The 24,543-nt window shown below is 35.6% G+C and overlaps 1 protein-coding gene across 1 annotated transcript in view; it reads left to right on the top strand.

Annotated features, from left to right (window-relative positions):
• The window catches only part of LOC149574804 (copper-transporting ATPase PAA2, chloroplastic), a 223,313-nt gene that overhangs the window by 132,549 nt on the left and 66,221 nt on the right, over nt 1-24,543 (top strand). The window contains exons 10-13 of the mRNA XM_089814630.1: nt 14,933-15,038; nt 15,525-15,591; nt 15,826-15,905; nt 16,033-16,490. Coding sequence (XP_089670756.1) covers nt 14,933-15,038; nt 15,525-15,591; nt 15,826-15,905; nt 16,033-16,490 — 711 coding nt within the window. The remainder of the gene's footprint in view (nt 1-14,932; nt 15,039-15,524; nt 15,592-15,825; nt 15,906-16,032; nt 16,491-24,543) is intronic.

The following is a 24,543-nucleotide window of genomic DNA, read 5'->3' as shown; positions in this document are numbered from 1 at the left end:
AGATCGTGGCACTGTATAAGGAGATTTATTATGCTCGCAGGCGCGCGGAGGTGGACAGGGCAGCAGACAGGATTGCAGTTGAGAAATCTCTGGCGGTTGAGAGGGAGGCTAGAGAGAAGTTAGTAGCGGATTTCACCACTCAGCAGGCAGCTTGGGCAGTTGAAAGGGCAGCGTTGTTGCAGGATAAGGAAGCGGCTGTACGGGATAAGGATGCAGCAAAACAGGAGTTGTAGTTAGCAAGGAAGCAGACTATGGATGCGGCGCTTCTCCTCAAGGAGGCTGTTGAGGTTAATTCATGGATACAGAAGGATTTGAGCATTTGGACGGAGCAGGTCTATGAGTTGTGTCGGCGACAACATTCTTCAGGGGCACCACCTTCTCTCTAGTATTTTTCTTGTATGTGGTTGTCTCTTATTTTGTTAGTCGTCAGAAGACGACTTTTCTTTTGGGGGGGATGATGTTGTCGGTACAAACTGTAGCCGACAGGGTGTTGTCGTTGTTAAATATTTTGTAGCCGATGGGCCGACGGGTAGATTAGGATTGTTTTGTAGCCGACGGACCTCTTCTGGAAGGTTCGACGGAAAGTATTTATACACCCTCTTGGATCATTGTAAATCATCTTATCTATCTTATCACCAGTTATGCAATCTGTTGGCATATGCGAATAAATGAGTACTGCTGTTTGTATTCATTATCTGTGTGCATTTCTTAATTAACCTATGCGGTAAACAATGACCTTGTCACTTGTAGACTAAACTAGCAAAATAGTGAAACAATTGAACAACTTGAGACAGTTGTATAGTTAGCGAACAATGCCAATTGTTATGTTTGATAATATTGGTTATCCCTTTGTTACCCATTTTCGCTACCAAGCCAATTAGGTGGAGCTGATTAAGTTTTACAAATAGAAAAACAAAGGTACACATCTGATTATGCTAAGCGTTTTTTATCAAACAAACATACTATCTAATGAACAACATATAAGATGCAAGTGTGTATAGGAAAGAATAAAATCATACAACTTTGCATGTGAAAATACTTGTTTTTAATTCATGAATTCAAGTGCATGGTGTCCCACACAAGCCAGGGGAATGATTGAATAAATGCAATATGAAAGAAAACTATACAGCTGAAAATGAAAAAAAAATATGAATGAATAGGGAATTTGTGACTTCTTGAAGGTTGGAATGACAAATGCTGTGGTTGGTTGGTTGTGTACCTAACTTGGTTTCTCCAGAAATTGCCTCACTGCTCCAGATATTACTTCAAGAGATGATGGAAAATTATGTTAGGGCTCATGGTGCCAATCAATTTGTATGTAATCAATCATCAACAAACATATAATTTTCTCACACATGGTATCAAACCAGTTATGTAATCATTGAAGATATTAGAGAGGAAAGCTAAGAAACAAATTTGAAAACTCATTGTTTTGATTAGCATGTTTGTTCACTATTCAGGAACAAGCAAATTTTCATTGCTTATTACTTCATTCAATATTGCAGCTTGTGGGATAAAATGGGCTCCCACAAGGGTTGAGCCCAACATGATATTTTCTTTAACATCTTTGAGGTTAGAATCCCCTTGCTTGTTCTATCACGCAGGAAAATGTCATTCATGATAGTGAATTGATAAATTCACTGTCACAAGCAACCAATATGTGTTTAATAGGATTACGAAAAAGGGAGGAGCCAAATCTCAATGATGGTCGAGTGCACTATAGATAAAGACCATGCAATAAGAATAAAGGGCAGATGCATCATTTAGAGAAATGAATACATTTATGAATCATGAAGATCATCATAATAGAAAGTACATCCCGTGCATAGGACAATAAGATACAGTGTTCATCAGTGGTCAACCAATGTACTAGAGTAGATATGAACAACAACAATTACAAGAAATAAAATTACGATGAATAGGACATAAGTAGACTTCAAATGAAAATGTGAGGCTTTTGAATGCGCGTTGTGTCCTCAATAGAGTTGCCTAAAATTGTTGGGTAAATTTTTTGCAAGTCACTAAAGTCTACAATTTACAAAATTGTGACTTTAGGCAACATCTCATGAGATGCTCTCTCCTCTCAGCAATAGGGGAGGCTCCCTTCTTACCGTAGGTGGCTTCAATAAGAACTTAATTAAAATTACAAAAAGGGCAGCTCTCTTAATCAATTCCTCTTTTTCAGAAATGATTTGCATACAACTAGAACTTTCCAACTTAACAAAAAAACACCCTTTTGCTACGATAATTCTAGTGACCCTGGAATAGATGTAAGAATAATATTAGAGGAAGCAATTTACTTTTTATATTTTTGTGAAGCAAATACAGGAATCCAAATTCTCTTTCGCTTGTCTTTAATGAGAATTAAAGTAGAATAACTAGTAAGGCACAAAGTCTCTTTTTTGATACTCTCAAATTTAATAAAAATACTTACAATTGAAGCCCAAAGTCTTCAGCTCTAAGTGATTACTGCCACTACTATTTATCACAATTTTTCCTCCTACAACACGAAGTCTTCAAAGTTCAAATTGACTTTGAATGGAATAGGCAAGCCAAAGTTTGCACAATTGAATCAAAGAACTAAAATTCGTAATCAACTCAAGAAAATGTTGCCACATAACAGTTTGAATTTGCATAATTCTCAAAACAATCTGCCTCTTTTATTTAAAGCAGTTTGATTTACATCCAAGCACGAAGTCTTAGAGTGTACATACAAACTGACATAATTTTCTTGCCTTGCAAAAGATAATTATTTACAATGAGGTATTTCTTTTATAGAGGAAAAGAGTGGAGAGAAAAGTGGAGAAAGAAGGGGAAAACCCTTAACCACCTTGATTGATTCTCTAACTAACTTTGACTTAGTCAATGCTACAAGGCTTAAAGTAATTGCAGCATGATTACTTGTTACAATTTTGCACATGATACTATCACATGCAATTATATCTTGTTTTTCCATTACATGTAACATGTCAATTACAAATTATAAATGCATGATAAAAATATTCTGTCTAATGTAATGTTTCGAAGGCGAACTCAACCTGAGGGTGATCTCAACTTGAATGCAATATCGGCCTGAAGGGGATCTTGATCCAAAAGGAATCTCGGTTCGAAGGGGAACTTGATTCAAAGGGAAATTCAGTCCGAAGGGAATCTTGACCCGAAGGGGAACTCGACCCGAAAGGGAACTTAATCTGAAGGGAAATTTGGTCCGAAGGGGAACTTGATCCGAAGGGGAATTCGATCCGAAGGGAAACTTGGTCCAAAGGGAATCTCGATCTGAAGGGGAAATTGATCCTGTAAGAAATGATAAACTAGAGCAAGGAAAAGAAAACAATCCAAGTAAGTTAAGAGTTAAATAATGTTACCATGAGATAAACAAGATCCAAGAGCATACACCAAAGTAGTTCAATAATGGAGACAAGGATTTGAAAGGGGAAAGCAAAGAAAACCCCTTGTGAGTATTATGAATGAAGACAAATGCCTAGAGAAGAGAGAGAAAGTGGTGGAGCAAAATATCTCAATACCATAATATCAATGTGATGTGTAAAGAAGAAAGAGAAAGAAGCATCTCTTTTAAAGAGATGAGAAAGGAGTTGCATGTGTTCGCATGTGTAACTCCCATTTCTATGAATGCCACATTCATAATAAGTGTGTGCAAAGTGTCAAGATCCTCTTAAGGAGGATAAACTAATTTCCTTTATAAAAGGACTTATAAAATAAGTTATCCTCACATGTGGACTAGAGGACAAGTAAATGACATGTCCTCCACATGTGTACAATAGGACAAACTACAAGTAGGGATCGTTGGAATATCCCAAATTAAATACATCCAAGGAAAGATTAATATTTCTTACACCCCCCTTAATCATTACTTGGGGAGCTTACATCAAAGGGAGTTAAACCCAATTTACAATAGTACAACTTGATTTTTTGAAATATCTTCAATCGTGCAAGAGGTCTCATATTAGCATGGGTACATCGTTGGAGAGCCAAGAGAAGTGGGTAGTCCTTCATGTGTGATACATCGTCAAGTGGATTCATGTGGGATAGGATTTGTACAACAAATAATGATGTTTTGTATGTGTCACGATGCTTTACCTGAAACATAGAAAAAAGAAACAAGACAATTATCCATGAGGAGAATTTCATATTATATTCAAGTTAGAAAATTTCTAAGTATAAGTAAACTCTCATAGAGTAAATTGGAATAGAGTGATAAATATAAATGTAAAGTAATCAAGATAAATCATATTCTTTAAAGAACAAATATGTTATGAAAGCTCTCAAGAAAGGAATATACAAGGCACAAATGACCATAGAAAAGCCAACTAATGAACCCAACATTAACAAGGCATCAATCACGTGGATATAGATAGTCCACTAATAAGTCATTACACTGCAGGTTAATGGGTGATCAATCCATAACCTACATGACTCACAATTTAAGCAATGAAGTATGTAGAACATTATATGACATGATTTCAAAGATACCAAAGGGAAGGAGTATGAGTATTAGCAATAGATTACCTTCAAATAAGAGTGAAATGCCTTCAAGATGGGTCAGATTAACTAAAATTGAAGGGAAACTGCAAAAATAAATGGTATAAACCATAAAGTGCCAACATGGGAATAGAATGATGCTGAAAAGCATAGACTCCACCTATGTGCCAATTAGTAGAACAAAAGAAATGTTGAAGGCAATAGTGTATAATAACTCATAATCCCAAGGAATAAGAAAGAGTGAAAAAAAACATTTACATATGTGAAATATATAATAATGCACTCATAATTGACAAGTCACAAAAGAGACAATAATTTGTATATTTATCGGGATATATATGTGGGCCCCCATATATATCCTCGAATAAATATACCTAAAATATCATGGTATGAAATCATGCAAATACAATTAAGATCATATCAAAGTCATATAAAGTCAATAGTTAATAGAACATAATTATTTGAAGAAAAGTACTATCCAATGATAAAATCAACATAATTTCTAGGCTTTACAACATGCTAAAGAGAAATGCCAAAGATGATGAATGAGGATTATTTAAATTCGTAAGACAAAACATCAAACCATATTTGTAGTAACTAATCCTCCTAGGTTGAAGTCCACCCATTCTAGAAATTGATCTCTTTTACTAAGTAATTTTTGAAACCATTTAGTTTTTCTCTTAATAGATTTTTCACTAGAAGAAGAGTCATGATGTATGAATGTATCATTTGTATCAACATAAGCATCATTACCATTATCAACATTAGCATTATTAGCATGATCTATAAATGCATTATTACCATTACCACTGTAAGATACAATAGGAGGAATAAAGGTAGATATATGAGGAGTAGGATTTAGAGAAGGAGGTTGGTCCACTAACATAATTCTTCTTTGTAATGTCCCCACTTTCCGATCAAGTTCAAAACCTATAACCTGCAACCATTTGTTAGTACAATATCGAAAATTGTATGTAAAACATATTAGCAATATCAAATTTGGGTAAATACTAATCTGCCCATCCTAATCCTTCGGGAGAGATCCTTTCTCCAATCACCTAATTGTCATGTCGCCATTTTCGGAGGCAGTCTGATTTAATTAATTTAATTAATTTGGTTGTCCAAAATAATGAATATTTTATGAGGATGGCTAATTAATTATTTTAATTAAATATATAAGTGATATTAAGTTAATTATTTATAAAGTTATCAAATAAATAAATATTAAAAGATAACTTTATATTTAATTAATTTAATAAAGTGACTTGAATTATAAAATATTTTATAAAGTCACTTAGTAGATAAAATAAAAAATGTTCTAGAAGTTTCTGGAGAAGATGGAGAGAAAAGAATAAATAGGCACCCCGGGGCTCCATTCTAATCAAGCAGTTGTTTATTTTCTCTCTTGTTATCAGATTGTGATTCAATCACATGTGCATTGTGGAACCTAGGGTTTCTGCAATTGTCACAACTGGCCATTGAGAACGAAAACTCTCAATAGGTACGCAATTTTGAGGGTGTGAAATATCATCTGAATTATTGCAGATTGGAGGTGACATTCAGTCATTTCATCAGGGCATAAATTTGGGTCTAAGGCCAAAATTTTGGAAGATCATTCTGAGAATTGATTTTTGAGGATCTAAGCTATTCGCAGAATCTGTGACCTAAGGTCAAATTTGTTGTTCGAAGAAGAAAGCTTGATATTGCCCGATTGGAGGTACTTGAAGGAAACTGGAAGCACATTTACCTGGTTGAATTTGTATTGCCACATGGTCTTACCCGAACCCAGTCGGTTCAGTCCACATCAAGTTAAGCATTCTACAGTGGAAGGTTTGAATCTATGGTAGAGAGGTCGCAGTGTGAACCGATCAAGGGTAGAAGAACTTGAACGAATTCCAGAATTATCTTTAGCAGCGTTTCCGTATACCATTGAGATCATTTCGTGGAGCATGGAGAATTAAATAAAAATTCCCAGGTCACAATCTAGCACGTTTTTTCTTGCCCATACCAGGCGGTTCAGCGATAGCCGTAAGGTTGAGAATTAATCTAAATCTGGGCAGTGAAGGCACTTTAAACAATACCAATTACATCGCCGAATTTTCCATAAGAATCGTAGCGCTATTCCTTATAGCCGGACTCGAATTAAATCAGTTGGGCACCGTTTTAAAGGTCAGAGTTTACCGCGCAGGGATGGACGAATTGGCAGGCGGGACAGAAGAATAATCAAGGTCGTCGGTTTCCGTTACCTGTTGGGAAGTTAAAGAAATAGCAAGAATACTCTGCAGGTTAAGAGATTGAATGCGGACTCTTCTGGACTCGGCGGAAATCGTGATTTAATATTGGGCGTTTCACAGGATAGCTGGAAACAACTCGACTCAGCCGACCAGTTCGCCATTTTGGAGTAAGTTTTGGCATTCAGCACGATTTGGTAAACGAACAGTCCCAAACCCGTCAGTTACTACATCAGCCGGCTTGCAATCGGACATGGAGGAGTGTATTCGATGAAACCTCAGGTACCTGCGATCTCCATATTGGTTAATGTGTGTGTAGCCTGCGATTTGTCCTCAAGGAATAATATTGCATAATCTGCCATTAACGTGGATAACCGCATAGCCATCAAGCGGCCAGTTTCGTCACCATAGCTAAAGAGGGTGTGTACAGACCCCAAACCAGTCGTTGCGATCAGGAATAAATCTGGTCATCCCACGTCATCTAATGGTACAGCAAATTCAGGTTTTCTTTTGATATTGTTAAGATATATATATCAAGTTAGGACTTTGTAATCAATGATTGGATCGTTATTGAATATTGAATGGAATTACTTGTAATTAGATTCTTTCCTGAACCTTGATGGTATGATTATCTATTGCATTTTGTTAAAGAACTAGCCCTCTGGTAAATTATTTGAGTCATTACATCCTTACCTATTAACGGTTGCATGCCGAGTATTAACGGGTTGTCACAGTTCAGTATTAAGAGCTTGTTTGCAAACTATTTGACGAATTGCCACAGTACAGTATTGGGTTTTAAGTGACCTTCATAGTAAGGGTCATTTCACTAACCCTCTGGTGAGAACTATTTCTCGATTAGGTAATTATCATAGAAAGAGCTTCTCCCTTAGGCCTCTTTGGGATCTCTGGTAACACTATTTGGTAGAGATCCCACCTCTACCAAGTCTCTTATCTTTGACATATGCGTATGTTTGACCACTGCAATATAAATTGCCACTAAGAGATTCTCTATAAATCTCTCTCTGGATTCCAGTATGGAATCTTGACATTCAAAGAATGCCCTCTAGTCTCTGTGAGTTTCTTTTCAAAAAGATGCTTAATGAATTTCCTCTACCAAGATCTACTTGGTCCCTACGAGCACTATAAGTTCTCATCTCCTGTATGATTATTAGTCCTTGTTTTAGTTATCTCTATAGTTCATATTTGTTTCTGATATAAATATCACATGATGCCTACCTCTAATCGCTCTTAAGTCTGTAATTGTATATTCCTTCTCAATACACACACACACATATATTGGTCAAAACATTTCCCAAATGTATGATGGAGGAGGCAACATGTGTTTTCACGATTTTGTAGAAGCAAGAAGAAGTCACTCCCCGAAATGGTGAAGATGGTTTAGACAGAATGTTAACCCGACGCAAAAAGTGTGTTAACTCGCAACTCGGCACATGAAGAAAAAATGAGCCAACTTGAGACATGAACAAGCTAAACTAGCTCGGCACATGAAGGAACCGAGCCAACTCGGCTTATGAAGAAACCACGTTAACATGAGATGTTAACCTGATTGAAAAACATGTTAACCCACATCAAAGAATCCAGCCCATTGAAGATCTCTCAGATCGGTTATCAATGATGGGCTGAATGGGGGGCAAAATTGGCCAACATTCTTGGTGACTTAGAGGGGATGCTTGCCTACTAAGCATAGATCAGTGGCCTTAAGAAATCCATTGGGCATATAGTCTCTACCAAGAATTGACGCGTTATCCCACTTGCAACTTCATAAAATTCTGCAACCAGCAAAACAAAAACTCCAAGAGGCTCCAGAAAGCTCAAAACAACTCCAGAAAAAGGAACAAACGTGCTCATGCACTTCTTGGAAAGCAAAAAGCGCCTATTCTACCATGTACAAGTATTTATAATTTACAAAAATCAAACAAAGCCATTGACTGGCTTGTTGAAGTAGCTGCCCTTCCTCACTTAGCTGATTTCTTTTCTCATGGATAAGGGCAACTGAAAATAGTAGCAAGCATGACAAACATGCTGCTGCATTGAACATCTTCCTCCCAATGCTGAAAACAATGAAGCATTCCAACATTGGGACATTGTCAACTTGAGCAAAATAGACTTGCTCGTCCTTGTGGTCTTCTCCCTCATGCTCTGGAATGAGCATGACCAGGGGCAACTTGCATTGCTGCAGAGCTAGATGCTTGATGGGGCTTCCTTTTGATAGTTTCAGGTCCAAGCAATCAGCCTTGACCTCACTGTTGTGCTCTGCAATAGTCTTATCCTTATGGCCAGCAGGGGCTGGCTTTGATGGTGTGGTTGGTAGTGTGCATGTCTCCTCTTGTTGCTGCTGAAAAACGTGTTCTTCATATATAGGAGATGATGACTCAACATTTATGGAAGAGTAGATAGCATCAAACTTGTCCAAAAGATCATCTTCATCATCAATCTCCTCCATTAAAGTTGTAATAACATGCATAGGTTGAGGGAAAACCTTATGCATGTCAACATGTCCTTCCTCAAGGATGGAGTTATCCTTGGAATCATCCTTTCCATCCTCCATATCATGAAGGATACTTTGCTGCAACAAATGTTCCTCATATGGGGAAGATGACTCGTCAGATAGACACAAAGCCTCAAGCTCATAGAAATCAATCTCCCCCATCCACTGTGATGTCCCCATGTCACAACAGTCCCTATGACAGCTCGAAGAAGAAAGAAAGTCTTCTTCTTGGATTGTCTTCTCTGTTGTGACATTGCATGCAGGTCAAGGAGCAGCCTTGTGCAGATTAACATCTTTCCTCTCGAGGACAAGAATGTCCTTTTGATGCTCTTCCCCTTCAACCTTCTGCTGCAGCACATGTTCTGCAATTGGCGGCTGCTCATTCACTGTCTTGGATGTAGGTAAGGACATATCCACTTCCTCTTGAACAACAAAGAAGGGACAATAATCAAATTGGGGCTCACCATCATCAACATGTGGAGGTGTCTGAACCAAGGGTTGAGGTTTAGGGAAACTTGGGGTTGAAATCTGGGGAGAACTGCTTTGTTTGAAGCCAACAAACCTCCTTTTGGGAGGCTCCTGCACTTCAGCCTTCTGCATTTGGGCAAGCCTGAGCTCTGCCTTCTCAAACTTCTTTATTTGTTTCTTCCTCTCCAGCAATTGGAGAAATGCCTCCCGAGCCTCATTGAAAATATCAAATACCTCAGACACCATGGTGCACACATGAGGGTCATTCTTCCACATCACCCTCTCATTCTGCAACTCCTTAATCCAAGAAGTCATAATGAGCATAACATGAGAAAAATTCCCACAATCCGTATTTGGGTATGGATTTTCAACATAGCTTAGATCCTTTCCAAGGTCATCGAACCTGACCCCCAAACTATTGAAGCGGTCAAAAAGCCCTCCTACCTTTGATCTGGGGTCACTGTAGGGTTCTGAAGAAGACTGGGTAGGCTACTCATTTGATAATACAGGAGAGACCAAACCTAAAGAGGAATAAACATATGGGCTTGATTTTTTCTCTCTCTCCTACTGCTCATGGAACTCTTGGATTGGAATATACTTGGTAGGGGAAATTTTAATGCATGCATGGCCAAAGATGACATTATGGGTTGGAGTAAAACTGGCCTCTTCATTATATGGGGGAAAGTGGGAGGCATCTCTATGAAGGGGATCCATGATAAAGCATTTAAATAAGTACCTTCATAGAAATCCTGAGGAAATATAAAAACTGAAAATCATACTAGCACTTGATTTGTTGAAACCGGTAGATGCATAGAGTTGCCATGGTGTTAGATGATTGCCTCCAAAGGCTGATGGCACCGAGAAAAACATCCAATTTCTCAGTGAGTAAAGATCAATTGACTAACCAACAGACTTATATAGCTGAATCTTCTTGTCCCACCAGCCATGCCAAAATTGTTATTGCTAAAGTTTGCACCCTCACCTGAAGTGTGACCTAAAGGCAACTTCGCGTAACATGGAAATGACCTCCAAGTGTGGGACTTGCACTTTGAGGTCGAATCTCCAGAGAAGGCCAGCTTCCTTACAATCAGGATGCACCTAACTACTACTTTTAAGGAACAAGGAGGAGATGTAGGAAAGTAAATTGCTGAAAGGGAAAGGGGTGATGCATTTAATTGAAACGGTTACGACTCTGCCCCTATATGCTTGACACATTAATGAAAAGCCAAATACTCAACTCTTGGCTCTATTCTACCTTCTAAGAAACCACATGAGGGTTCGAGGTTGATCTAATGCAGAAGGGAAAAATACAATTTCACAATACAACAACCATCAACAAACCAAACACAACATATAAATCTAAGGAAGCAGAAAAGAAACATTCAAAGGAGGCAAGATACTTGCTCGGACTAATGAATGGCAAGAGAGGGTAAGAAACCAACTATTTCATTAATGGAAGGTAAGAACTACAATTACAAAGCACAAGCATACTGCAAGTAGACATTATGGGAATAGAGAGAAACCTAGAAAAAGTATTTACAACTTGCCTTCATAGAGTTCAGGCATAACTCATATCTAACTTGAAGTTCAAACCCCACACTGGGAGTCAAGGCTACATAGAGCAGTAATAAATGAATATCAGAACTAAATTTGATCTTGAAATCAATTTGCTGTAGAAGTGACTGGAAGAAACCAAAATCAAAGCATCCAGTTGTATGAGATCAAATCCAAAAAATCTGATCATTACATATAATAGAGAGGCATGGAGATGCATTAACGCCATGGAACAAGGCCCAAAATGTCAGTTTGCATTGAAGAAATGATCCTTGTAATGTGTCATGGACGTAACAAATAAATCCACACCGTTGTCAAAAGAAGATGCGGGATGGGATAACACGTTAGTTAACCCATCACAAAAATTACAGAACTGACCCACTTGGGAAAAAATCTGATTTGCCCCCAATAAGATGAGTTGTCCATGTAGATCTTCATTCTAAAGTAGATGGCTCAGATGTTGCAAGAAATCCCCTCAGCAAGTGATTAAAACCAAACCGTAGATCAAGATCCCTTTATTCTCCAACGGACAGCTGCAGTACACTTCAAAATATCTAAATATGTATACAGATCTGACAATCAAGAGTAGTCCGACATAAGAAGGATCTGGCATGTGGCATGAATCTATTGGTCAGAACATTTCCCAAATGTATGGTGGAGGAGGCAACATGTGTTTTCGCGATTTGCAGAAGTAAGAAGTCACTCCCTGAAATGGCGAAGATGGTTCACGCAGAATGTTAACCCGACGCAAAGCACGTGTTAGCCTGCAACTTGACACATGAAGAAAAAATGAGCCAACTTGGCACAAGAACAAGCTAAACTAGCTTGGCACATGAAGGAACCGAGCCAACTCGGCTTATGAAGAAACCGTGTTAACACGAGATGTTAACCCGACTGAAAAGCATGTTAACCCACATAAAAGAATCCAGCCCATTGAAGATCTCTCAGAACATTTATCAGTGATGGGTTGAATGGGGAGCAAAATTGGCCAACAGTAATTGTTACCTATTTTTCACCTACGAGCTCAAATAGGTAGAGTCATGCTTGTTAAGAGAGAGCCATTCCGAAATTTGATCATGTGGTGTATGCCTTAACAAGGAATGCTTACTCTAATCCAATTTTTCTAAGAGATATAACATTTTATGAGGAAAAGATAGCAACATAGTTCAAGTGGATATATCATTTAATATATTTTTTGAAAATGTGAATCTCTATTCATCGAAGTATAAAAATGCTTCACACAAGCCATGGAACTAGCTAAGAAACAAATTCAAGGCTTGAATTTGTAATATAAATGCATGTGTGAAAAAGAAAACATAAGGCGTAAAGAGTCATAGGGGGCAGTCATTGCCTAAATGACTTGCAGTGTTGCTGCTTGTATAGATCATACACACTCTTGCTATCTTGTTGCTCTCACCTTCTGCTCTCCAAGTGCGAAAATCCTAAAAAGACAGAGAAATAGTTAGATCTAAAAGATCTAAGCAATAATCTCAGATCTGTATGTTCCGTCCTACACAACTACTCTCAAACAATCTTTCTTAAAAAATGGAAATCAGATGACAACCCGTATGGTATCTTGGAGGGAAGTATGGTTAGGTGGAGTTGGCTTATGAAAGCCAATGGCAAAGGTACAAGCAATGTGGATGTTGTACAGTGGGCCAGAATGATGCACTAGTTACGTCTGTACTATGTGTCCATACGGTGATGAGGAATGCAGGAGTACGACCGTACGGTGGAGTAGTGAGGCCGTACGGTTGGTAGATGTGGGGTAGCCGTACGGTGGAAGACTGGAGGCCATATGGTTGAAGCCTATGTTGTTTGCCGAATGGAGGATTTCATTGGGTGATGTGCGGAGTTTGGAGTGTACGGAAATGCATGCAAATGAATGTATAGAATATGTAGAGAAAAAAACACAAAATGTTTGGCATAGACTTCATTCACTTAACACCAAGAGAGCTAAATCGTATTAAACACAATGATTTCTCCAATTTGCACTATGACAGTGCTCCAATTTGCTAGATCCAAGTGAAGTTTTACAGGCGTCGGAATAGTGTGAGGGTTGAATCCCACCGAAACTAGAAACAAGTCAAATAGGGAAGATCTTTCACTTCCAAAATGACGAACAATCCAGAACTCCAACAAGAATTCGCAGTATAAAGAAATAATCCAAAATGCATACCTATGACTACCTACAAGCTGTGCTTGAATACCCTTTGGGAAAACTTTTTGAGGGTGTACAAAGATAGCCGATGGCTAAACTTACCTACGGAAACAAAACTAAAATGGGTCCGAGATATTTTAAATCAATCGGCCCATTAACAAATATTTGATTAATAACTATTTTATGACGGGGATATTACAAAATCAGCCATATCATCATTACACCTCACATATTGTAGTGAACCAAGAGGAACTTGATGAACAAATGATTCAATAAAATTGACTAAATTTTCGAGTAATTATGAGATGAATAAATCAATAGTTCTTCAACCATATTGCTAATAACTTTTCAAATAAATTAAGTAAATCAAATAATAACTAAATTCTTTATTGAAATCATGTAAAATTTCTTCAATAGATTATTAATAGCAATTATTGTTGATTCATTTATTATAAAAATCAAATAATAATTAAATATTATCATTGAAATCAAATAATGATCCTTAATTATCAATTTAGATAATAATGAATACAAACCCCAAAATAATAATAATATAGATAATTATAAATTATTATTAAAAACAATAAATATATCATCCTAACTAACAAATACTATTTACTAAAAGCAACATGCTATCTCAGATAAATATCGATATCCTTCAAAAGTAAATGATTAAACTTATATTTTCAATATTCTAATGTTGGAACGACAGGTGCACTACATGGATGCAACCTTTGAATCACTGCATATTTAAGCAGCGACGACAGGCAAACAAGGATCGTCAGGCATTGATCAATATCTTCCTTAAATTATTGAGAACTTTAAAAAAATTACGGAGGGAAGCAGGCAGAATCTAAGTCACAAAAGACAAACATCACCCCAGGAAATGGCATCTTATGCAAACAAATACCTTAATAAGGCACTGGAATTATTCATTTCCCTCCTGTTTGTTACTTTGATACTTTTGGTTAGCTTGAGACCAGAACTATTATTAATATTTTCTGGTTGCTAGTAACTGATCTAGTCTCCTGTTTAAGAGACTTTTGACATTCCAAGTTTTTGATCTCTTCTAGGAATATCCAGTTTGGTGGTTTGGTAACAGTTTACATAGTGTTCTAGCCATGGGCTAATAGATATGATATTTTTTTGTTGACTTTCACCAATAATAAAAAAATGAAAGATTTTGATGCCTAGTTAATATTTTTTCACTTGTCAAAATGTCTACAGAATTAAAAGAATAAATTTAATGAATAGAGGCGAAAAAGAGGGGAATAAAGAGTTGGAAAACTCAAATTTAATATTATTCTAGCTAATTTATTTAAGCATTGAAATTATGATGTCCTTAGGAAGGCTGACAATGTATCACAAGCAATGTTTTTTTGTAATTTTTTTTTCATTAATTGCTCTCCATTTTATTTTTGGTTTGATTAACAATGAATTGATGTGACCTATGCTTTTATCCAAAGAATTCATTGTTCATATTTCGTTTTTACATTCACCTTGATGCAGGCATTACTTTGGGACAAGCATTTTTCCCGATGTGCTGTTTAATGATCTTGCAGGACCTGAAGAAAGTTCACTCCTTCTAAGCTTGAAGCTTGCTATTAATGTGCTAGTAAGAAATAATTCCACTATAATATATTTGGTCCATGTTTGTTGCATTTTACTGCTGTGTCATCACTATAGAACAAATTTATAGTGTTTCTCTTAGAATGTCTTACTTGCCAAGGAATGTGCATTCTTAGTTTCACTACAAGAAGTAACCTTTTGTCATTTTACCATTTCACATTCCCAGTCACATCTTGCTAAAATGGATATAAATGAAATTTGAAAAGTTTGTCGACATTCATATTCGCTATTGACCTGAAGTTGAATTTAGAAACATCATTTCCCTAGTCTTTGATGGTTCAATCTAACAGTATTACTAATGTTCGAAGATACCTTCACGTTAGTGTTTCATGATGTGTTCTCTGTAAGTATGAATTATTCCATTAAATCATATTTTACTGCATTTTAAAATTCTAATTTTTTATGATATCAGCACAGCAGAATAATTCAGTTCTAATTTGCAATGTTTTCCTGTTATTCTTTGTTTGGCTAGGTAGTTGCCTGCCCATGTGCACTTGGTCTTGCAACTCCCACTGCTGTCCTTGTGGGAACCTCTCTTGGTATGACATCTCTGTTTAGATGTTCAAAACGAAATTGCTTAGCTTCAGTTGTAGTTTGTATGTTTTCATTGCAATTACTCAACCCTTTTGTAGGCCATGGATTTGTGACATTTGAATATTTATTTTCTTCTTTTTCGAAAATTATATTGATGAACTGCTATTGGCATTGAGTCTATTGACTATTGCTGATTTCCATCATAGAGATGCACTAATTGATCTTTTCTTAACCTGAAGGTGCAAAGCGTGGGCTTCTGGTGCGAGGAGGGGATGTACTTGAACGCTTGGCTGGTGTAGATATAGTTGCACTTGATAAAGTATACAATACAAACAACGCTTGTGTCAATATTTCGATTCTAATGTCATTGTTGAGCAGTTCTGTTAAATGTTTGTTCATTTTGGTCGTTTAATTTAAGCTGATCTACGTACATTTATGAAGAATAGACAGGAACTCTTACCAAGGGGAAACCTACTGTGGCTTCTGTAATTGCATTGCATTATGATGAGGAAGCAATTTTAAAGTTTGCTGCTGCAGTTGAGAAAACAGCCAATCATCCTATTGCGAAAGCCATTATAGACAAGGCAGAGTCTTTGAATTTGGACATTCCTTTTACACGAGGACAACTTACAGAGCCAGGGTTTGGTGCTCTAGCTGAAGTAGAAGGAGCTCTAGTGGCCGTTGGTTCAAAGGAATGGGTGCATGAATGTTTTAATAAACAAAGTGGAACATTGGATCATTATGATCTTGAATATCATATAAGAGAAATATTTTTGAATGAAAAACAGTCTTCTTTGGAGCAATCAAAGTCAGTGGTTTATGTTGGCCGAGAAGGAAAAGGCATCATAGGAGCAATTGTTGTAGCTGATGTTTTGCGTGATGATGCAGAGGCTACAGTTCTCAGGTTCTTTAAGTGTTCCTTTTCCATGTATAATGGATGTTGATTTTTTCATTTCTGGGTTATATATCTAAGAGTATTTGTTTTGGCATATATAGATATTTACATTAACTGGAAACAACAAACAATAAGAAATTATTGGATTAACTTGACACTCACATAGCTTGACTCCAAAAGCCATAGGTGCCAACAGGTTAGATGGCTTCAAACTCATCTCCCTTTTCCTTACCGCATTCAAAACCATCGCAAAAATTATCATGGGAAGAGAGCAATTCCTTCTGCCAAAGATGATATCAAGTGTTCAATTTGCCCAAAGACAATATAAAGTGTTCAATTTCTGTCTGGAAAAGGTAGTTCACCACAGTCGCACACAATGTCATCATAACCCAAGAAAAAATACATCTGATCACTCCTCATAAATAACATGGAGTAATAATCAAGTTGGGTATGTCAAAATCTTTTGATCATTATTGTGTCCCTCATTTTCTGCACACTAGTGCTTTACATTTTTTTGGTGCGAATGGTACAGTCAATTAAAGGTGCATTAACGTTCTGTTTTTTAAAGCAACAATTAAAGAACATAATGGGCATTGATTTCAGTCATCTTTGGACCTTAGGGAAGGAGACCCCTTCAACTTTTACCTATTCTTAATCATGAGCAAGGACATCTTTCTCCTTGTATGAAAGGTACCAAAAATGGGTATATTCATGGTCTACCAGCCATGGAAGGAGGGTAAAGGTTCACTGGTTTGCAAGCCATAGAAAACCATATTCACTAACTTCCTAAAGAAAACCAAAAAATTAAATTTTGTTTGAGATCAATGCCAACTTACCTCTAGATAGTTCACTAGTTAAAATAAAATTAAGAACATTTTCTGCTGTAAGATTACAGTATTTCAATTGCATCTTTTAGTGTGACACAAAGCACAATGAATGTATGATAGAATCACTCTTCGAATTGGAAGGGGAAGCTCCTTGTAAAATAAAAACTAATCTGAAACTAGAAGATTTGTGCTTGTAATTTACAATCTGTCCAGTGATTTTTGAGGTGGTTCATGTTCATGCTAAATAAATGTTCAGCATGTATCTTTTGGGGTTGCTTGGTTTAAAACGCTGAAATGGTCTTTCAACAGGAGGTGAAGGACTTTATGCTTTTCATTTGAAGGAAATTTCTACTACTATATGATTGATTGCATTGCTCACTTAAATGATGAGGCTGACAATGCATGTGGACAAATGGAGTTGACTAGGCTAACACATAATAGTGAATGCTGTGGTTGAATTAAATGTATTACTTCATGTGAATCCACATCCCGCACCTTCCAATTCACATGCAATTCACCACTTGCAAATTTGTTAAAGCAACTTAACCCTTAGCACACATAATTAAGCATCTCAATGAACATTCATAAGCAAGCTAGGTATAATAAATGTCAGAGTAAATAACAAAATTATAATATGTTCGGCTCCATATTATTTTATTTTCTACAGCTGCTTGAATTGAACAGGTGGCTGAATCAAATGAAAAAAGAAATTTTCTCTTTGTAAAATTCGTAGCAATCTTCAATAAATTCTTCAGACCAATCTACATTCATGTCTGCATTCTCAACTTCTGATGATACCATACAAGATTGATCCCTGAAACTATGATGAATCATTTTTGTTGTAACATATAATGAATGAACCACAGATTACTTCCAACACTTCCACTGTCCATGGTGATAGCATTGATAACACCCCACAACATTGTGCAAAAATTCTGCCATGTTTCAACTCTCACACTCCTAGTCTTACAACAGATTCTGGAGGAAAAAATAAATAAATAAAAATGCTTCCACAATGTTGACTGCATCCTGAATGTGCTGATTGAGAATAAGCTGAGTAGAAAATCCCTCAATAACTAGACATGTTCTTTTCGTAAAATGAGGAAAGGAGACCCAAATTCTGGGCTCCATCACATTACACATGATAAGTCAAGCTGGAGTAGTCACAATTATTAGATCAGATGATGAGAAAAACGCAATGTGTCATAGACAAAGGACATCAAAAGGTATGAAAAGGTGTTTGTAGAAAACCATTATGTTATAATAGAAAAAATATTCATTTCAAGTAGCACTATAAAGTTTGAAAAATAAAAGCAATCAACATTTACAATTTATTGAGAGGGATTTAATATACTGTAGGAAATCAACATCTAAGCAACAGTACAGTTTTTTAAAAGACAGATTTAAGAGTGTGAGTGCATTAAGCCAAAATAATATCAGTCATCTTATGTCTTGTTTTCTGGGCAAATGAGGACAACATTAGAAAGACATGATCTGGGTTTTGTCCAGAACGGAGTGATTTAGGTTCCAACGTGGGCAAAATCCTCATTAAACTAAGCAATGAAGAGATATTAGTTATTTTCTGAAGGGTACTTTTTCTGATTTATCCTTATGGCTAACATACAAGAGACAACATCAGGCATATATTTCAGAATAGTAATATGCAATGATCACCATTTCTACTAACCAGAGAGTGAAAAGATCATCCCAGCACACAACAAAGGTCCAAAACAGTTGATATCACAGTGGTAAAAACAGAACATGCATTGATCATTTTTGTATCAGCAGGTTGAATGTTCATTAAACAGAGCTACATTGGTAGAGAATTATAACCAGCAATATCAGTTATGGCTGTCAAGCAGGAAAATATGGTGATAAATATGATGCTAAAAAGAAATTACTTACCTGATAAAGGATAAATATGTAATAATTTTGAAAGCACGATACTTGTCAAAATTATGGAGTCATGATTGTGACCATCTTACAAGATTTCAGGAAAGAGGATTCAAATTAAATAGAAGACTCCATGACTGTGATCAGCTTGTAGGAGATAACAGAAAAGAGTAATAGATTTGTAATGTGACAAAGATACTGGTAAAATATAATTAAGATAGAAAGCTGCTTCGACATTAATTGTTGGGCTGTAGACTACCAAGTAGTTGCATATTAAAATTATTGGCTGATAAAGTTATATAGCAAAAGAGTGAAAACTTTTCAGAACAAAGGATTGGTAAAAACATTCTTTTCCTCAAAGTAGTTTACAGGAGGAGGACAAACTCTACACTGTATAGCTTCTCATGACAAAGTAATGAATAGAATAGACCACGTGCAAAGTTGCAACTATAATAGAAAGCTACTTAGGAAGTTCAGTAAAGTCATCATTTCTCAATGATAAAAGACAGAGATAACGCTTATATTCAAAGTGCCTTTGAGTGATAAATAATAATTTCAGCATGTATACAAAGAGAAAAATGTTTGAAGTTTAATAGAACAGTAAAGAACTCATGGCACAAGAAAGGAACTCTAGCCCAATAGGGAAGGATAGCTGGGTATGAACAAACTCGACACAGCGGGTCAAGATTTCAAACGATAAAAAAATCAGAGACAGTATAAATGAAAAATTCCTTCGTAACCCATAACCAATGCGGGTCAAGTTATAAATTCAAATGGAAGTGGCTATTCACATAAGAAAAATAGGTGATTCATCAAACACATGTAAAGAGGTGATGTTTTAATTTATCAGCGGAAGATAAAAAATAAATTATTGTTGTTGTGATAGTTTGGAAGTAGCATTACAGGTTGGAATAACTATGAACTTATGTTCCCCCGAGTTTCTAGGACAGGTTTGGCTGGGGATGGCAGGACGGGTTTCTAGGACGACAATTTTTTTTGGCGATTTTGGGAACGGGGGGGACGGCAAACAGGGACAACTATATATAGGGAAATTTTAAAATATACATTGAAATTTGCAAATATACATGTCATTCATATGAAACTAAGCACAAAATTTGTACAACCTTAAACATTATAGAACCTTAACATACACCATTTGAATGCCATCTACGAAATAATAACCGATTGTAATGTCCCCACTATTAGGGTTAGTTTGGGACAAGTAATATATGCAAAATAATGGTTAGAATCTATGTCACAGGGTTCGCCGAATTTTCGGCTTCAGATTCGAAATTGGGCGAACTTCTGAAAAATAAAAAACATTCGCCAAGTTTGTCATAAAATTCGTAAAAACTCGTTTTTGGATTTTTGGGCAAATTTTTTTTCTAAAACAATGCCCTTCGTTTGCGCCTCTAAAGGTCGATTAGGGCAAAAAATTGCAAAAATATTTTTGTGCATTTGAAGCTCGGTTAGGGCAAAAAAGTCCTTCGAAAAAAATCGCATCTAAATATCACGACGCCGTTGTAGGGTCTTGTGTGAAGCTCATGGAAAATCGTATTACCTTGATGCACACTCCTGTTGGCTCCAGCCTTCTACCATTCGTCTCCATTTTCATTTGCTTCGCTTTGTTCCTTGCGTTTGCTTTATCTGTTCGTCCGCTCCATTTGCTTCTCTATTTCTAGCTGTCGGTTTGATGAAAATTTTATTATTTTATTTGTTGATAGACACTTTGATAACATTTTTATTTATTTGTTGAGGTTTTAAAGTTTAATTAGATAATAATATTAAATGTTATTTTTATTATTATGTTTTAATGTTTTGTAAGCTTATGATATAATTTTATGTTTATTGTTTCTTTAATATTTATCAATATCTGTATGTATTTATTTTAGAAAAACATTAATAATGTGTATATTTTATGTTATTTTTTTAATGATTATAAATTTACTTATTATTACAGTGGTTTTTTATTTATTTTTAATTCTGTAATTTTAAAGTTTTATTTATTAGAAAAGATTAAATAGAAAGATTGTTATTCTTTTATTTTATATCTCTTTATTAGCAAAGAAAAGTAAAAAACAATATTATACTCTTTAATTGTCTCCACAAAGTTACAAACCTTCCCATAGCTAGGAATCAGGGTCATATATATATATATATAATATTTTTTAAAAATTTATATAAGGCGAATTTTTTTCAATTTTTTTGCCTTGTCGAACTTTTTCCGAACTTCATAGTTGTCGAACTCGAACTCGAACTCGAACCTTGTGACTTAGGTTAGAATCACAACAATTACAAAACTGACTTTATTATTCTACCCTCTATTTTAACCCCAATCTTAAGGATGTCTCCAAATCGGGCTTCCTAGCTCATAAGTACCTCTTTGTCTTCCTGGGAGCACACCCCTTAAGATTCTTCTTGGATGGGCCTCCTCTATCCAAGGCCAATGACATATGCATATGTTGACATCATCAAAATATTCTAGCACATTGATTATCGGCCATGGTGGACAATGGAGATCTTACTATCTCACATGCTCCATGCTTCGAGTCTTATTAATATCCACAGTGTTAACCCCATGAGCTAACACAATATTATCCACAAGTATGATTCATTAATATAAATAAATTCATAAACATAATTAACCAAATATAATCCATAAACATACCTTCTTACCTTATCCTTTTCCAAAAGTCACAATCTTTCATAATACAAATCCTTTGAAAAGTCACAACACTTCATAGTTATAATCTTTTCAAAAAGTCAGAACATTTCATAACTAAAATCCTTTGGAAAAGTCCCAATACTTTACAATCACAATATGTTTGAAGAGTCACAACTATTCATAATTATGATCCTTTCGGAGGTTCACATCCTTTCAATATCATTGATACCTTTTCAAAAAGTCACTTCCTTATTTTTTTCATATTACTTTCCTCTTCCAGTTTTCTTTTTTGAACTTCTCTCTTCTCTTCTTTTTTCCCTCTCTAAGATAAACTCTCCTCCCTTTTATATCTTAATTTTAAGGAGTCATGTCTATTTGTTAAACATCTCTTTACTTTTTCATTAGATTTAGTAAATTTATATTATTCTATGTAATATTATTTATTTAGTTATTTGTTTGTGTTTATTATTAATTCTATTTAGAAACTTAACATACTTTCTACAATATTGTTTCTTATAATTAATTTTATTTAGTTATCTACTCATTGAAATTTTATTATTTTTTAATTATTTAAAATATCATACTAAATATTATTTCATTAATAGCATAGATTAAATAATAATAATTTCCTAGTTTTATATTTTAGTATTATTTTTAATATAACTTTATTATCATTATTTATTTAATAACATTGTATTATCTAATTACTATTAAAATTCTATCTTATAGTGGGGATACGATAGTCTGCCCTTCCTCAAATTGCTTGTCCTCAAACAATTCGATAATTTCTTTAGTTGAGTTGAAATATATATTTCTTTTAGTGCAAATTCTTAGGTTGCTATCATGGATATGTTTGAATCCTTTATAATAGTCATTAACTTTCTACATTAGTCTTTCATATAAATTATTTTTCTATATCCCCTTTATCTCTACAAGATGGCAAGATCATGCTCTGATACCACTGTAATGCCCCCACTATTAGGGTTAGTTTGGGACAAGTAATATCTGCAAAATAATGATTAGAATCACAACAATTAAAAGACTAACTATATTATAGTGTTGAATGAAGAACCTCCTTTGAAACTCAAATGATGATCAAGATTAGTTTGTATGAGTGCTCCCAAGAACACCACTCGAACAATGAGAAGATGGAAAACAAAGGAAAAACATGTATTGGTTGAATATATAGAAGACAACAATCTACATGAGTGACCCCAACGACACTACTTGAACGATGAGTAGGTGACAAACAAAGGCAAATCATCTGTTAGTCGAAAATGCAGCTGGCACATGAATTTGTGTGAGTGAACGAAGTGGCAATAGTCTAAAATACAAGAACAAAGTGCTAGTCGAAAATATAGGTGCCAATAGTCTAAAGAACCGATCAATTGTGGAACCTAGGAAGCATTAGCACAAACAATAGAAACCCTCCAATATGCTAACAAAGGCGATGCTTGATAGGTCCACTAGAACTTTGTGTCACTAAGAAAAAGATGAAGGCAAGGCCCATGCAAAATGAGTTCGACCTTTGCCTATTTGTGATGAAGAAGATTGAAGAGTTGAATTATGATGCTTCTTCATGGCCTCCTCTAAAGCCTCTAGTCTTGTCCAACACTTGTTAACTGCATGTCCTACCTTGCAACAAAAATTGCAAGGGTCACTGATTTCTTCTGCTTTGTCTTGGAGGAAGACTCACCAGACTAAGAACACCTAGGATAAGGAGAAAGAGTGGAATTCACCATACTCAATATCTGCAAGAGAGACCCACCACTACAAAGTACACACCATCCCGCAACTAGATAGTCGAGACATTTCAAAATAAACAATTCTGAGAATAATGTATACTTGATCAAAACTCTGCAGAAGTAGATATTCGTTGTAGACGATTCTGAGATATTTCAAATGATTTGCGGAAGTTAGAAAACTGAGTTTTTATTGAAGTTATGGCCTCAGAAGTGTAAAAGCTAACCTCAACTTTAGAGGTTGGGTATACCAAAATGGTACATGAGCTGATCAAACCACCCCCAAATTTAAATTGCTATCAAAATCAATTTTTGACCATATCTTGTTTTCGTAATTTCAAGTTTGTATGATAAATTATGGGAAAAAAACCAACGGCTTCTCTTTAGAGCAAAGATGTCAAACCGGTCAACATAAAACTACGGACAAAAAATTGACAGTTGTCAACCGGTCATGGAATATTCCAAAAAAAATCCCAAATACAAATTCACACAAGAAAGACAAACTTGGAGACCTTCAATGCTCTTGGGAAAAGAAACCCTTAAATATTGAGAAGGGGTTTGTTGAATCCACGTTTTGATACAATGATGAAGATTGCAACACAAGCACCTAGGATCAAACAAGCAGTGAAAAACACCTTCCACAAGCAAGGGTAGCAAGAAAAGAATTGCTATATTTCTCAAAAGCAAAAAGATTACAATTTGCAAGACCTTATAATGCAGAATGAATTACAATGAAGAGATTCATTTCTTTTATAGAAAACAAGTAGTAAAATAAGAAAGCTAACTCAATCTAAAATTAGCAAACTAAAGCTAAGATATGCAAACCAAAGGTGCATGATGTGCACATATGCAAACTAGAGCCTAACTAAATTAGACTAAGCTAAATTTATACCTACTAAGTGAACTGAAGCTAGAACATGAATGTGCAAATATGT

This window comes from Cupressus sempervirens, chromosome 2 (assembly GCF_028749045.1).
Source record: "Cupressus sempervirens isolate cs-2001-9-10 chromosome 2, ASM2874904v1, whole genome shotgun sequence".
NCBI lineage: Eukaryota > Viridiplantae > Streptophyta > Pinopsida > Cupressales > Cupressaceae > Cupressus > Cupressus sempervirens.
This window is presented reverse-complemented; position numbering and strand designations above follow the sequence as displayed.